At 40.9% G+C, this 16,259-nt stretch overlaps 2 protein-coding genes across 4 annotated transcripts; one reads left to right on the top strand and one right to left on the bottom strand.

Annotated features, from left to right (window-relative positions):
- Positions 1–612: 612 nt before the first annotated feature.
- LOC104418414 (39S ribosomal protein L47, mitochondrial) lies at positions 613–3,965 on the bottom strand. Of its 3 annotated transcripts, none has more exons than XM_010029754.3 (4): positions 3,808–3,965; positions 2,713–2,901; positions 1,215–1,372; positions 613–1,054 (listed from the first exon to the last, which is right to left on the bottom strand). In XM_010029754.3, the coding sequence occupies exons 1-4, from the start codon at positions 3,959–3,961 to the stop codon at positions 947–949; spliced, it is 609 nt and encodes a 202-aa protein (XP_010028056.3). In that variant the 5' UTR covers positions 3,962–3,965; the 3' UTR covers positions 613–946. The 3 variants fall into 3 exon arrangements, with proteins under 3 accessions (XP_010028056.3, XP_039163804.1, XP_039163805.1); XM_039307870.1 differs by having other exon boundaries at positions 3,743–3,881; XM_039307871.1 differs by lacking the exon at positions 3,808–3,965 and adding an exon at positions 3,063–3,675.
- Positions 3,966–9,828: 5,863 nt separating this feature from the next.
- LOC104418384 (nucleobase-ascorbate transporter 6) lies at positions 9,829–16,192 on the top strand. The gene is given in 17 exon segments (XM_010029713.3): positions 9,829–9,988; positions 10,105–10,235; positions 11,015–11,112; positions 11,218–11,278; positions 11,281–11,393; positions 11,717–11,817; positions 12,140–12,215; positions 12,307–12,366; positions 12,471–12,488; positions 12,490–12,656; positions 13,942–14,038; positions 14,371–14,457; positions 14,903–14,961; positions 15,056–15,147; positions 15,263–15,340; positions 15,448–15,608; positions 15,710–16,192. Coding segments are annotated over 16 exon segments (1,593 nt in total). The 5' UTR covers positions 9,829–9,988; positions 10,105–10,129; the 3' UTR covers positions 15,929–16,192.
- Positions 16,193–16,259: the final 67 nt, after the last annotated feature.

The following is a 16,259-nucleotide window of genomic DNA, read 5'->3' as shown; positions in this document are numbered from 1 at the left end:
GCTGATTGCTGACGCCGACTCAACTCAAGCATAGGACTCTTACCTTTATGGAATCAAGCAGAAACTGCTAAATTAAAGCGTCACCTGAACCTGCTGAATCGAGATCTTAAGACCCTTCTTGTTCATCCACCCGAAACTTTTTAAAGTTGATTTCACTGGTGTTTTGCTTTCTTAACTCGCTCAGGAGTGCAAATTGTCTCCATTTATCAGTTTTATTTCATCAGTTGGAATCTCTTACTGGCTTTGGTCCTTCCAGTTCCTACGATTATCCACAATCGTTCAGTTTACGCTCCTACTTTTACAGTGGAGTAAATTGAACAGGACACGCTTGTTACGCAAAATATAATTGATTTACAAAACATTTTTCTAAAAAAAGTTGTTTAAATCACTTAGAAAAACTTAATTCGTAATTTTTTTTTCATCACCAATAATAATTCATGCTTGAATTCGTCATTCTAAAAATGACATAAGAGATTATAAGAAAATAAAATAAAATTGCAAATCATTTATATTTCAAAAAAATAGTCCGAAGTTTCCAACGCATGGCATATCTGATAAAGTGTACTTCACAAACTTTCCAAGGGCAATTGATGATACGATCTATAGTTGCAATGGATATAAACCATTTGGATATATCAGGCCGCAAAGCGCATGTCGTCATGTGATATTGTGCATGCTCTTTAACAAAGTGGGCATCTCCACACTACTATCATGATTCATAAACAAAAAGAAGTGTTTCACTGAATCAACATGTATTCTGACCTACGCGGAAATAAAAGAGAAAATCCATTCAGAAGGCCATCAGCAGGATAACAATATGTTTCTTGTTTCTGAAATACTAAAGATGCGAAGCTCCCTCGCCAAAAACTTGCAGTCTTGCGGGCTCAGTAGTCAGTACCAGAGAGTTTCCCTCACCTGGTAGGATACGGAAAAACTCATAAAGTGCTCACAAAGCATTTATCATTCTTTTCATCTCAGCAGACCTCCTGGGATCCGGTTCTTCAATAGCTCTCTCAGTGAGCACATGCTTGATGCGACACATCGATTTCCTCACCTGAATCCATTGATGATAAAGAGATGCTATTAGCAACGGTGCCATTTCAAGTCAACTTTTGTTTGGGTCATAGCACCCTGATGCCAGTCCAAGCGTGAAAGAACACTTTTGAGGAGTGACGAATTCATTCAGAAAAGGAAGGAGCAAAGGCAACATCCACCTTGGGGAGGCGTTCTGGATTGGGAAACCTCAGATTTTGTGCATGAAGCATCTGCCGTTGAGACATCAGCATGTTTTTTTCCTTGAGCAGAACGTACCAAAGCTTGTGAAGATCGTCCCACGACTTTAAGCGCAGTTCAGGCGCCTTCCAACTTCGACCTGAAAATTATAAGCCACCAAGGGATGTAAGAACATTCGATTGCAAGTATGCATTATCCATCACAGAGAACGAGGACTTATGAATGATGGCTCAATGACTTCGTATCAGACCCTCTAAGAGATAAAGGCTTTAGATGGTGTTGTTGGCCTACAGAATAAATCAAGTCCTGAGCGATCTCATCTATCTAATGAATGGATAGGCTGAAAAGGAAGAAATATGCAGGATCATCATTAGGACCATCACACTTTTCAGGAGGGTAGAGTACCAGGACCCTGATGAATGTTAATCACCTACATCTTCATTATAACTTCAGGCAATCATTAGGTTACTCATGAGCAAATTAATCAAACAGTTTTCATGAAGATGCGCAATTTTCTGTGCTTGAGTCCTGTTAGCTTACACCAATAACTGAACTGAATCTTCATATTCGAGCTACCTGTTCAATCCCAATCCATATCTTAGATTCCTCATTTGTTGACCAGATAGATATCCTTAAAAAGTTGCCCGCCTTACGCTGAATTTAGTAAATTGAATAAACTCAATCCATGGATATGTGTCTGTTATGTGGGACCGAACATGTTATGCCTTTTATGAGTGAACCACACGACCCCACATTATGACTTATTAGTTAACCGGACAATCCTATACTGTGCCTCTTAAGTACAATTCTAGGCCGGCAATACATGCTCATTCACTGAAGTCCAGCTAGTATTTACACAATGCATAGTCTAATACAGCCTAAACATACCCATCTCCCCAACACAAATAACCACACACGGTATCCCGTCCTGCACTATTGCACATCTCAGTCATTTTAACGGGCACACATAAAGCTGCTACTCTTGTAATATGTTGCTTTTGAAATGCTTGTTTATAGTGTGATTTAAGATAGTATTTATACCACAAGTTGAATCCCTTCCTAGTGGTGGCACTGCCAATATGCAAGATGATGGCAGAAACTACACTTATTCATGGCCTGGACGAATTCAATCACTGTAATAACCGGAACAGACGGTCTACTCTAATTCGACCACATTAGCTCCCCTTTCAAAATACCAGTTCCTTTACTCATGTGGCTACATGATAAGTGCATAGGCCACACACAGGTTTTTTAGTCTTCGGGGCCGACTAGGCCATGTGATGGTCAGCTGTAACTAAAAGCTGTTCAGTACAGAAGACAGGCATATATATCATCTCATGCAACTTCCAATGTGAACTTGACCTCCTACAAATTCAACAGGTTCCCACTTGTATCTTTTCAAGCATCATATAGTCTTTCCTTCTTAATCGAACATGCATGTGAAACGAGCATTCATTTAGCAAAAGGAGAAGCTTGTACCATAGACAACAGGGGTGTCATTCTCTGGGTTTCTATCTGCCTCAAAGAATGCCTCGAGAGGGTTGTGTCCTGTCCTAGATGTAGCCGCCGAAGCAGCAGCGGCAGTCCCAGCAGAAGACTCTGTTCTAGCAGCAGCAAAAAGTGCTCTGCCAAAGAATCTTGACAATAACATTGATCTTGACCAGATGGCTGCATAAGAGAACACATAAAAGAAGAAGTCATATGATCATAATAAACCAATCAGCGGCAAACAACAGAACTCACATATCAATTTGAAAAAGAGAAACAAAGCGAAACATTTTCAAATAATTCCATCATCAAAGAACTCAAAGAGACAGCTAAAAGACTACAATTTTGCGAAATCAATCAAAGTGTTCTTTTTTTCCTTTAAACTTCAACTCTTCAAGGAAGGTACTTCATGGGAACATTGCAAAATCGTGCCCCGCTCCATCAAACATTGTCATCTGCTGCACTCAATTCATGATGAGTATCTTCTCAACTCTTCTAACCACCCAGAGAAATCAAGTTAACAATAGTTAAGTTGTGCCTAGTTTTCCACATCAAAAATTAATACGGAAGCACGATCAGGTCAAGATCAATGGGATTTCATAAACTTCCACCATAACACGAAGCATGTTTTACTTCGCTGGTAAACACACTCAACCGAACTCAAAGAATCGGTCAGCTCCAATTAATGCAACTTCTCCAGCCATACCGACATGACATTCAACCACAAGGCGTGGAAAAGAGGGCGCAGAAATGGACCAGGGAGGACGGGTGAGTAGTTCCCATCATTTTTGATTGAGACATTTCACCGAACACTTGGCGCAGTAAAGACGAGCGCCCACACAAAGAGAACAGCCCACTAGCAGTTTCCAAATCTCACGCCATGGGTTAGGCAATTATAGCGAGACGTACACAAGACACTAGCCGAAAGCCACATGTCAAGCGCCTAGTGCAGTCGGAATCCAATCGAAGGAGGGAACAAGAACAAGAACAAGAACGAGAAAGAGAAAGAGAGAGAAAGAACCGGGAGAACCGAAGTAGAGAAGTCACGCGAAATTAGAGCGAGAGAGAGAATGACTGGGACGATACCGTCGGAGGGTTTCTTGATCTCTGCGAAGCAGAACTCCCGGCGAGCGACAGAGGAGGAAGAGAGAGAGCGCTGAAGCTGTGGAGTTCTTGAGACTGTTTGAGCGGGTTGCTTCGACAGGAGGAGGAGGAGGAGGAAGAAGATAGTTGCAGACATGGGGCCCGTTGGGCCCAATAGCCCAAAAACTGGGTCCGATTTGAGCCCATCCCATCGCAAAAAGAAAGGGCAAAGGGAAAGAAGCTAGGTGTGAGTATGATCCAGATTGAGACCATCCAACACCTAGCCAAGGGATCAGCCAGTGTTAGTCCTTAACTTTTGAAATTGATGGCCTGTTGAGCCTAGGATCAAGGACCAGACTGACCATACGTATCTGATTTGATTTGAAGGTTAACATTGGACCAACCAATTTTTTTTTTCATTTTTTGTATTTTTAAAAGGATAAACACACTATTTCAAATTATATATCCATCAACAACGTAACATTAAACAATCAAATTATGAATACTAATACATATCGAACATAAATGTAGGATAAGGTAATAATAGAAATTTTATATATACTAAAAGCAATAAATCATAAAAACAAACATGCGAGGGGAGTGGTGAGTAAGGTGAGTAAGGCAAGTAGGCGAGAAAGCGAGATTGAGGTGAGTGAAGAGGGTTTCTCTTGTTTTTTAGTCGAATTAGGGTTGGTTTCTTTCTACTTTTTAATTTACATAGCAAATTGGAGGCGTTGGGATTTATAGTAGACTAAAGCATATAATATATAATATATTAGATATAATATATGATACATATAGGGTTTGATCAATCATAAACTCTTACAATTGAGGACCAATTTGTACAATGTAGAGTTTGGGGGTTTAAGATCCAAGGATCGACCTAGTCCCCCCAAGGAACTGGAGCACCAAGTCTCGTCAGGTTGGGCCGGTCCAAGATTGACTCTAGACCAATGCTCACCCATAAAAAAAATCACCGTTAGGTCCATAAGAAGTGTTGGACTTTTGTTTATTGAAGATTATATAACTTTAGCTACTATATTACTTTCCCATGAAAATTTAAATAGAATTTTCATTTTTTATTTTCATTTTTCACTTGTGAATATTGGTCCTTTATATTTATTTTGGACCATTTTTGGATAGAGAAGGGTTCACGAGGATGGACTTGAGATTAGATTAAAGATTAGTGATTTTTAGACAACAAAAAAAATTGAGACAAATTTGGAATTGAAATTAAAGTCTGGGTTTTCTCTGGACAAAAAAATTGTTCAGGTAGAATTGGGATAGAAGTAAAGTTTAAATTTTTTTGTCTCAAAACGTTAATGGCGAATTGGAACTAAAATTAAAATTTAGGGTTTTTTAAAGAAATTATTTAGACCCATAAAGTTGTACATTACTCCAAGCAATTAATAATAAGAAGTCAGGATTTTTACAATTCATCTTACACTTAAGCGGTAAGGGAATTGGGTGGGGGATGAGGTAGGGACATTTAGTTTAAGGTCAAATAATTGAGGAATAGAGGGGTGGTCCAGAAAAAAAACCAAGGAATATAGGGGAGATAGGAATTGAATTTAATGCTGGTCGTTTGAGGGTCTCTTTCTCTCCATCTTTATTGACCAGATTTAATGCACGCGTAGTAGCAGTTCTTGTTCAATAAGTAATATGGATTCCACACCAAGTGACATTCATGGTTACGTGTAAAAAAAGAGGAGTTTATGTCACAAAGAGCAGGTACTGTTCTTTTGATATGCAAAACCTGCTACGCCTAGCAATAAGGTGCTTTTATGGTCAGAATGTCATGAATGTAGTGAGCAAGAAATTAGGGCAAGCCATAGCAGCCATGTCCCTAGGGTTGTCAACAAGTGTGTCCTTAAAGGGTCGATTGAAACTCACCACGTAGCTGAAATTGCTAATTTTGCAAGTCAACTAATGTAACCATAGAATCGTTCTTACGTAGATGGGAAGCTCACTTCCATTGCGTCTTTTGGCAAGAACCAAGAGCAGTTTTTGCACTTTCTGTCCCCACCTCCTTGGCAACCCCTCCTGGCCTAAGAAAATCCCATCAAGACCCTGGTCCCAATGGGGGAAAGGAGAGTGCAAATGAAGGAACTTCGATCGCATCGATGCATGCAAGAAGGCGAAAGAAGCCTTCTCTGCCATCGTTCTGATTTCCTGAATCTCCCTTTTTCCAGACCCGAAGACTGAACGAACGCCATCAGAACTAAGGCCAAAAAAACCAGGATACTTGCAGAAGAACTTCTGCAGAGAGACAGTGAAATACCCATCAAGAAAGAACCAGCCCAATTACCATATCTCTCTCCCTCAGGACCCCCAAAAAAGTGCAGAACAAGCCAGAGAATTTTTGCCAATCCGACATGTGGTCCCTTTTGCATGGGGAAGCCCACCAGAAAGTATGATATTATTTTGGATTATCTTGCAAAGCAAGTGAAAGCAACTTCCATGTTCCTTCCCTTGTTTTCATCTTTGGATCTGTTCATTTCTCCCCGCTCTTTTTTTCCTTAGTTTCAAGGATGCCCATCGTTTCCCACTTTTTTCACCCTCAGTACTGTAGTTTTGGCTCCAGTGCACACCCTTTCTTGCAAACTTTTCAAAATCATTTACACAATCAGGAGTTTTCAAAGCGTTCTTGATATCTTTCTTTGAGGCCCCCCGCCGATCTGATTTTGACGTGTAGCTATGCCCTCTAAAAAACTCGATGGGAATATCTTCAACAGGGTCATCCCTGAAGAGGACAAGATCATCCCGCTCCTCTTCCCCTCCAATTCAAATTTCCCCAACCAGATCTCAGCACACTCTTATCTCATTTTTGTTGCTTTTGTTTTCTTTCTCTGCCATTTTCAATTAGATGGGTTGACAAATCTGTCAAAAGAACGATCAAGTAAGCAATCCCCCTGGCATGGTTACCTTCACCTTGAAGCAAAAAGAGGGAGACAATCATGCTGGTGCAGGAACTATGCGGGCGTACATACACTACAAAATTCATGCTGCATTTGTCATTACTCGGGTTCCTAGTCTTATTTTATTCCCAATCTTTTGACTGACAAGCATCTTGTCGAATTGTTTTTGATAAAACCATTGGATTAGGTACATACAATCTGATGTATATGCAATGAATCCCGAACCTGCGAACCCCTCGGTGCCACCCTCGAATGCGTAACCACGAGTTTCAAAAGCCTCTCGGACTTGATCAATCCAAAGAGTCAATGACGCTTTCCATGCCCTTCGTCCATCTCAAGAAAGCGACCTCGTCCAATCCAGGATGACAGATACCACCACACCAGAAGAAGTCACTGGAAGGAGATGAGCACGCGTATGCGTCTGGTTCAATGACCATTGCCCCACGCAAAATCTTACATCACTTGTCTTTTTTTTATTTTATCAAAAGGCCTAATCACCGCCCTGGAAATCAGCAAAACCAGGTCAAAACTTTTGCAGTCCATTGGTTAGCTTTCTATCTGTTCTGCACTTGTCAAGCTTTATCCCTTTTATGGGACCCCTTGCTAAAGCCCTTTTCACGTTAACAAAAACAAAATCCTAAAATCCTAGGATCTATCAACCAGTCAATTTAACTGCTGGTCTTATTTCCTTGCACAGGGTCAATGTCTTTCCCTACCTGATAAAATTGAGGAAAAAAGGGATCGTTTCACGAACTTGTCAATACGTGTCGCACTAAATTGGCCTTTTCCAATTTGAAAAAAAAAGTGCTTTCTTGCATCACCATGTGATTTTCCAAGTAGACTTCCACATGCAATTACACTCGGGTGTTTTCGTGAGAGAATTTGTCTCGTTGCATAGACAAATGCACCTGGAATTGCACGCACAAAATTTTCTATGGAAGATTCCGCCTTCTTTGTAGAAAAAAATACTTCCATGGGCGTGAAGAAAAAGCAAACCCTGAAACTTGAGGAAGTTCTAGATGTAACCTGTTCTCGCGAAATATTGTATAAAAAGGCAAATTAAATTATTATTTTGAGCCAATTCCCTAAAACAACCTCAAATATTAGGTTTAATCTTAATTCCGCCAATAATTTTTTTTGTCTCATAAAAAAATTCATAACCTTCGCTCTAATCCCAAATCTACCTATCCGTATAAAAGTCATTATTAGCTTTACTCAAAATTATCGACATGTTAGAAGTTCATTATCAAGACTCAAATTTTCCATCCAAACCTCTTTCAATGTTTTGGATGGGGCAAATTTATGACTAGAGCGAGAAGTTTAAGTCCAATCCTGATTCTGCCCTAAACTTATCTTTTATCTCATAAAACATCCTCAACTTTCACTTCTAATCTCAAATTCGTCAACTTGTTCAAAAGTCAGAACTAGCTAGAAGTTCATTATTAGAATTTCATCAATACCCTCGTCCTGCAAGAAACAACAGTAATCTCCTAATATCGACAATATTGAAGGAACCAGTGACGGAATCTGGACGTGCGAATAAATTCGAAACAAAGTTCGGCGCAAATTTAGGGCTGGACATGAAGTCGGAAGCTTGCGATTTAGCCCTAATCTTTGGGTTAGAAATGAGAGGCCAATGACAGGCCCAATCGGGCCCGACACTTTTCCCGTTGTCCTAAAAAGTCAGGAAGCGTTCAATATCAAAAACCGAGGTAAACCGCACGGCGCACGTTCCTCCCCTGAAGAAAAAAAGGCGCGCTACGGGCACCGTCCCCTAGGCCCAACGACCAATCAGAGCGCCCCAAAAATTCCGCCAGCTGTGATGTGATCCGGTGGGACGCGGAGTCGCGCCGTCCGTACACGCGTCGCGCATACAGTGGGCCAATCGGGGATTGGGATAGCGTAGGTTTGTCGGTCGGTGCGACCGCACTGTAGCCCCCGTGTGGGAGTCCCGCAGCGGATCCCGTCGGGCCGAGCTCCCCGACCGCACGTGATCGGGGCCCCGGCCGGCGAGGAAATGACCGTTCTGCCCTCGCCCCTCAATGATTGATTCCGGTGGGCGCGCCGCTCCGGCTCCCGGCCGTGGGCAGTGGCGTCCTTTCGCCCCCCATCAGCGGAACGTGCTGGACTCATTGCCGAGAAATACGGAGGAATGAGGGAGGAATGAGGCTCGGACATTTTAATGGGTTTTAAAGGTGGGAACTTTTGTTAAGGTATAGCAAGGCTTTCCCGGATTTAGTGGGCATTTTTGTCGTTGTTAATCTTTGGAATTTGATGGGTCTTCTTCCCCGGTCAAAACGCCGGTGAGAGGGACGGCAGACGGCGTGTTTCGAGGGGCCTCGGATGGGTACTGTTGTGGCAAATGGCAAGGAGCCTGTCCACATCTTCCTGCTCAAGTTCAAAGCTTTACACTCCACCCCACGTGGGAAGCTCCTGGACAATGAACCACACCCTCTAAGCTGCATTGGCTATTATAATAAACAGAACAATTATCAAGGTTGAAAATGGTGTTTTTGGAGGTGAAGTTCCTGTTATAGAGAGAGAGGAGGAGAAGGGGAAATTAACAAAAGAAAAATACTTTCTTTTTTCACACAGGTAGAGAGAGAGAGAGAGAGAGAGAGAGAGAATGTACCGCACCCTCTAAACTGCACCGGCTGTATAAGCACAAGAATTATCAAGGTTGGAAATGGTATTTTTGGAGGTGGGTTCCTGTTAGAGAGAGAGAGAAAGAGAGGGAAATTAACAAAAGAAAAATACTTCTTCTTTTTTCACACAGGCAGAGAGAGAGGGCAGGAGAGAGAGAGGGCAGGAGAGAAGGAGGGTAAGTATAGGGGGAGTTTCATTGCTGCTTTTGCGTTGAGTAGGTAGAGTACAGCTATTTTACCTGGTAGCCCTGGCATATGCTATAACCTTCTTCGCTTTGTTGATACATCCCTGTTTCTTCTACATTGTCTTCCTCTCCCGCTGTAGCCCCCATCTGGGCATAGCAATCTTTGAGCCTTGTGGGGTTGCATCTACTAAAGTCCTCGACTTTATTGATCTCCACTTGATTCTGCTCCCGAAAGATTGATTAAAAAGGTGCTTTCCTTTGCTCCCTCCCCTCTTTCTTCCATGTTCTCCATCCCATCGATCTCCACTTCCCACTGTAATTTTTGGACAGTGCCTTTTTCTCTGTTGTTTTTATTTCCCCTGTCTCCATCTTTTGGGTTGCTGTCGTTTCCTAGTGTGTTTCTCTGCTCTCACTGGCTTGGCTTGGGGGTGCTTGGGTATGCTATGAGCAGGCTATTGCTTAGATTTCTGCTGGGCTAGTGGCTTTTTTATCTCTTTGATTGAGTGGGACTCTTTCTTTGTTATTGATTAAGAAGGACAGGGCTTTTTGCAGAAGCAGTGATTAGTGAGAAGAGAAAATGGCTGGAGGCGGAGGAGGAGCAAAACCAGATGAGCCAGCGCCACACCCACCAAAAGATCAGCTGCTCGGCCTTCATTTCTGCATTGCTAGTCCTCCTCCATGGCGTGAGTGTCTTTACAGTGAAATGTTTGAGCTCTTTTTGGGCCCTCGAAGAACTCTTTTCTTTTGCTGTTCAAATTAAGTATCTTGTACTTTAGGGGATGATTCTGCTGATCTGATGTGGTATATCTGAAGGAGGCTTGCTCGTGTTCTTTTTGTTTGGTGCTGTGAATATTCTTACCTGTTTTTAATTGTTGAAAGTGGCCTTTTTGAAAAATTCACTTTCATTTGCGGGATGCCTGCTTTAAAGTTGGGATATGCTTTTAGGAAAAGATAAATGCGCTCCCTGAAAATTCTAAGACCTATAAGTATGAACGCAAATTTTCTAATTTAGTTTTAACGAGCAATTAAATTTAGTTAGAATTTCTATCATATTGATGAGTAGCTTTATGCAAATTTTCTAATTTAGTTTTAACGAGCAACTAAATTTAGTTAGAATTGCTATCATATTGATGAGTAGCTTGATGGTGATTTGGGTCCTTGACTTTTCCCCTTTGTGCTTCTTTTTCCTTAAATTTTTTGTTTCATAAAGTTGTGCTTGAACTGATATTCTTCAGCGATTCTTCGATTCTCTGTGGGTGCCACTCGATCCATTCTCTTTTCAATATCATTTGTTTAGGGACTTGCTGCCAATTTGTCCTCCATATGAACTTACCAACGCAGGCTGAGAATTCTTTATTTCTAAAGCGTGATATTCTTCATTTGTCCCATTTCTTTATTTGTGATCGAGATTAATAACATATGTGAAATCTATGTGCTGAAATGTCTTGTGTGTCTAATACAGCGGAAGCAATTCTCCTTGGCTTCCAACACTTTCTGGTGATGCTCAGCACGTCGGTCATCATTCCCACTGCCCTTGTCCCCCAGATGGGAGGTAGAAATGTAAGATGATATTATGGATGTAAAAGGCAAATGTGTTAACTTAATGCTGCACCAACTCAAGTTTAAATAATTGGCTTTGTGACTCATCAACCGCCTCTGATACAGGAAGAGAAGGCGGAAGTCATCCAGACGCTACTTTTTGTTGCTGGCATCAACACGTTGCAGCAAACGTTTTTGGGACCCGATTACCTGCTGTAATAGGAGGGTCTTATACCTTTGTCCCGACCACAATATCAATCATCCTTGCTGGTCGATTCAGTGATAATTCCGACCCTGTAGAGGTACTGTCACTGAACCTTGTTTACTTCTATTTGACATCTTCATGCGATCTCTGAACTGATTGTGAACTACCTCAATGCTCCTTTTAATCTTTGCTTTGCTGTATAATCTATATCCGCCCTGTAACCTATTATCTCATGTTTAAAGTTGCCACTGAACTTATATCTTGCAAGATATGCAATCTGTAGACAGCTCTAGAGTATGATATTAAGGTTTTGATTAGCTTTTACTAGAAATATTTGAATTATCATCAGTCATAATGTGGTTGGGATTGAAACTATATATGGTTCTAATAAAAGTTCAAAAACCGTCTTCTTTTTGCCAGAGATTCAAGAGGATTATGCGAGCAATACAGGGGTCCCTTATTGTCGCTTCTACTCTTCAGATTGTGCTTGGCTTCAGTGGCCTTTGGCGGAATGTTACAAGGTCAGTCTAACTAAATGAAGAAAAAAACTTCAATTTGGTGGATGTCCTACTTTGACTTGGGCTTGCATTTTTTTATGAGTGTATCATTCTATCAAACTTCAAGTTGACACTTTTTCAACCTCAACAGTATTCCCTGCCTGAATGGCTATAATGAACACCACGTACTTTTGCTTCAGTCTAAGCTATTGCTGAGCTGACTGAGATAAAATAAGTCTTGTGGCACCGGCTATGCTGGTTACTCGTGTTTGATGATTTGATAAGTTTTCTGCATTGACAGTCTTGTTAACTTGTAATGATTCCTTTTGTTCTGTCCCGCCTTCAGGTTCTTAAGCCCATTATCAGCTGTCCCATTGGTAGCACTAGTAGGCTTTGGTCTCTACGAGCTAGGTTTTCCTGGTGTAAGTTATCTTTACTACAAATTTGGGACATATGCATGTGCCAAGAGCACTGGCTTGTTAACTATTGAGAAATTCTTCCTTTAAATGTCAGGTCGCCAAATGTGTGGAGATTGGACTTCCAGAGCTTGTCATCTTGGTGTTTGTTTCCCAGGTATGATTTGCACAGTGATCTCATTGTTGTCATGGTTACTGTGATTTGTACCATGGGTCGTTATACTGTAGCTGAACTGGTAATTGCAAATGGTTGTTTTGCAGTATATGCCTCATGTGTATAAAATCGGAAAAAAATATATATGACAAATTTTCGGTCATATTCTCCATTGTGATTGTTTGGATTTATGCTCACCTGCTTACCGTTGGAGGGGCTTACAACAACGCGGCACCAAAGACACAAACAAGCTGCCGAACTGATCGTGCTGGGCTTATCAATGCTGCTCCATGGTAACTTTGCTTATTTTGATATTTCTGCTCTGGTTTTATCAGTTCCTGAATGATCCTCATATCTCGTATAAGGAATGTTGATGCAACTTTTAGGCTTGCTTTTTTTCATGGAAAACATTATGTTGAAAAGACATTTTTGACCTTTTCGTGTTGTTGCTGATAATATACCTACTTCGGATCAAGGGGAAATGTGCGCGCAAAGTTCACAACAAGACTTTGTGGCATACGATAGGTGTTCCTCCTGCTACCCATTGGTGGCTCTTGTAGTACAAGGTTGAAATTGATTTCTGCTGTTCCACTTTCTGTTTTTTGGTTGGTCAGGAAAGAATGGCCAAAAAAAAAAAAAGAAGTGTGTTTTGGAATAAAAAGTTTTGCACTTTTTTGATCTGAAGAGATCTTTCTCAGATGTAAATGCTATTATTGATTTTGAAAACTTTTCTTCTAAATGAGCTCTTTTCATATATGGATTGATAATCCCTTATCACAAAAGAAAAAGGGTAAAAGAGAGAAATTTTCTCATGCATTAAGCTCTACTCCACTCTAGTATACTTTGAAGCCTTGCGTGATACCTTCGCATGCATTGATTACTACCACATATAGCCTTTCAGCCACTATTATGATTGACGACTTGTGTCTGCAGCTTCCATAACTGGCAAAGTAAAGATTTTACCCTTTTCTATCTGCATTCTCTCTAATTTCATAGCTACTTTTGACTTCCAATGGTGATAGATATGTTGATATTCCTAGCATCTAGGTGTCGGTCATGACAATATCTCATTGATGGAGCCTTATATGTGGGAAAAGTACATGTAATTTTAATTAACTAAGCAGATCCCACTCTTACTCTTAAAGACTTCTAAGGAAGGACTCCTCTTGGATGAAACTTTCCTTTTCGACATCATTCTCATTTTGCAAGAGCTGTCGCATTAGATATGGGCTTGTTTGTTTAGAATTAAGTTTAATTTTAAACAATGCTTTTTGCTTTCCCGTCAAAATTTAAAATATTTTCCAAATTTCAAAAAATTATAAAAAATTAGTTGTGAATCTACATGTCAACATTTGTATAATGTGAAAGTTTCAAATGATTAGGATTAGAAGAATCAAAGTGCGTGTGTTGCAATGTTTAGATTAAGCAAAAAGTACAAGGTCTATCTGAACACGTCCATAGTCACCAATATAGTGAAGATCTGTGTTGCTTATTCAGAAGGTGGAGTTCTCTCTGCTGTGGTATGATATTATTGCTCGAGACTAGGATGGTAGTTATCTTGACTGGGTGAGTTTGCAGGATAAGAGTTCCATATCCATTTCAATGGGGAGCGCCTTCATTTGATGCTGGTGAAGCCTTTGCAATGATGATGGCTTCTTTTGTCGCTCTTGTGGAGGTTCGTTGTCATTCCTATTCTTTTCCTGTTTTCTATGCTTCTGAACTTTGACTTAGAAACATGAAAAGTTTATTTAAATCTGTGTGGTCATCCTCAAAGCTTTGACTTGCATATTGCCTGATCCATGGGTTAGTGAGATGTTTTATAGACATGGGTTCCATCTGATGTGGAGTTCCCATGTCAAAAAGAAAATCAATAAATGAGGTGTTGACGGCTTAATTCTTATGGACTACTATCTTTGTTTCTTATCTTGTGTGGTCTGAAATGAGTTTAGTATTCATTAGTATAATGTAAAATTCCTTGAATCACATTCATCACTTAAATGCAAGCAGTCGACTGGTGCTTTCATGGCGGTGGCAAGATATGCGAGCGCAACCCATTTGCCTCCATCTGTTCTCAGCCGCGGTGTTGGTTGGCAGGTAATTTAAAGGCTTATTGTTTTCTCTTCTGTAGCTGTTGCTAAACAATGTGATTTGTGGCACTTGGCAAGTCTAATTCTCATAGATACAAACATATGAGCTCTCTTTTGAATGTTTGAATGTTAGTCGATTGTTAGGGTCCTTGGATTAACTGTCCAAAACCATTTTTATAAATCCATGTGCTGATAGGTGGGAAAGAGAGTGGAAACTGAATAATTATCTTTCATGATTACTTGAAGATGCCAAAGTAGTGCATGGTTTTCACTGGCTTCACTTTAGCTGTCACTGAACTGGTTCAGGAAAGAGGATTACATTTGTTATTTCCAGTCTAGCATTTTTTAGGAATTCCCTAGCTCCCTCTAGGGATAGCTTGCTTACAGACATGCAGCTTTTAGTGGTTTTCAAGTTATTTTCCCAGTTGCCTGATGTCTAAATCTTCCTTCAGGGAGTCGGCATTTTGATCTCTGGCCTGTTTGGAACTGTCACTGGCTCCTCCGTATCAATGTAAGTCTTCAATCTGGGAGGACATGTTCTATGAACATGATAAAGAATTGAATCGGCCCATCAGCTGAACAATTCTCTTCTGGTTTCCCTGCAGAGAAAACGCTGGGCTTTTGGGCTTGACACGTGTCGGTAGCAGAAGGGTCGTGCAAATAGCTGCTGGGTTCATGATTTTCTTTTCCATTCTAGGTGCGTCAGTAGACCCGCCACCCTCTCCCCCCCCCCCAAAACCAAAAAAGAAAAAAAGTTAACTTAAATGTTCAGTTGGATTTTGTTCTCATAGCTGGTTTGTTCGACTGTGCAGGGAAATTTGGAGCCGTCTTTGCTTCAATTCCTGTGCCCATCTTTGCTGCCTTATACTGTCTGTTCTTTGCATATGTGGGTAAGGTCCATACGTAGCACTTCAATGAGCAGCTCGCATCTCCTGGTTAATGCCGTTTGATATAATAAAGGATCTTGATTATTAATTTGCATCGCTTGCATGTTCAGGTTCTGTGGGACTAAGTTTTCTTCAGTATTGCAACCTCAACAGCTTTAGAACAAAGTTTATATTAGGGTTCTCCGTCTTTATGGGCTTGTCCATTCCACAATACTTCAATGAATATACGGCAATAAATGGATATGGTCCAGTTCACACTGGAGGCAGATGGGTATGCAAAAGACTTTATTCATTTCCCCTCCCTTTATGCTCGATAAGTAAAGAGTTTGGCCCCTCCCTTGACGAATACTATTTGCCTGTTTCTCTTGACAGTTCAACGATATAGTCAATGTTCCCTTATCTTCGGAGCCGTTTGTTGCTGGATGCATAGCATATTTCCTCGATAACACATTGCACCGAAAGGATGGCACTGTGAGGAAAGAGAGGGGCAAGCACTGGTGGGACAAGTTCCGGTCCTTCAAGGGCGATACGAGAAGTGAAGAGTTCTACTCCTTGCCTTTCAATCTGAACAAATACTTCCCACCGGTGTGAGTCGTCATGCCACGGTGCTAGGTATCTCCCCCACCCCCATCAGAACATCATCGAAAGCTAATTAATTGCGTTGGGATCTCGCGGCGAGGTTATGATATATGTAGTACTTCCTCTGGCAAGGTTATGATATATGTATTATTTAGTACTTCCTCTATAGGAAATCCGAAACATTTATTTCATTGCTTTCTTTTCTTTAGTAACTTGTAAATCAAGTGGGAGAAATGGTTTTGAAGCTGCAGTGAAGTGATTTTGCATTTGCATTTTCTTTGCTCTTCCCATTTGTGCATCTGTGAATAAATGCGAGTCTTCTTGCTTTTCTATTGTTCTAATG

The sequence above is a fragment of the Eucalyptus grandis genome, chromosome 2, assembly GCF_016545825.1.
Source record: "Eucalyptus grandis isolate ANBG69807.140 chromosome 2, ASM1654582v1, whole genome shotgun sequence".
NCBI classification, from domain to species: domain Eukaryota; kingdom Viridiplantae; phylum Streptophyta; class Magnoliopsida; order Myrtales; family Myrtaceae; genus Eucalyptus; species Eucalyptus grandis.
Note: the sequence above shows the minus strand (reverse complement) of the source record. Positions and strands in the feature narration are given on the sequence as shown.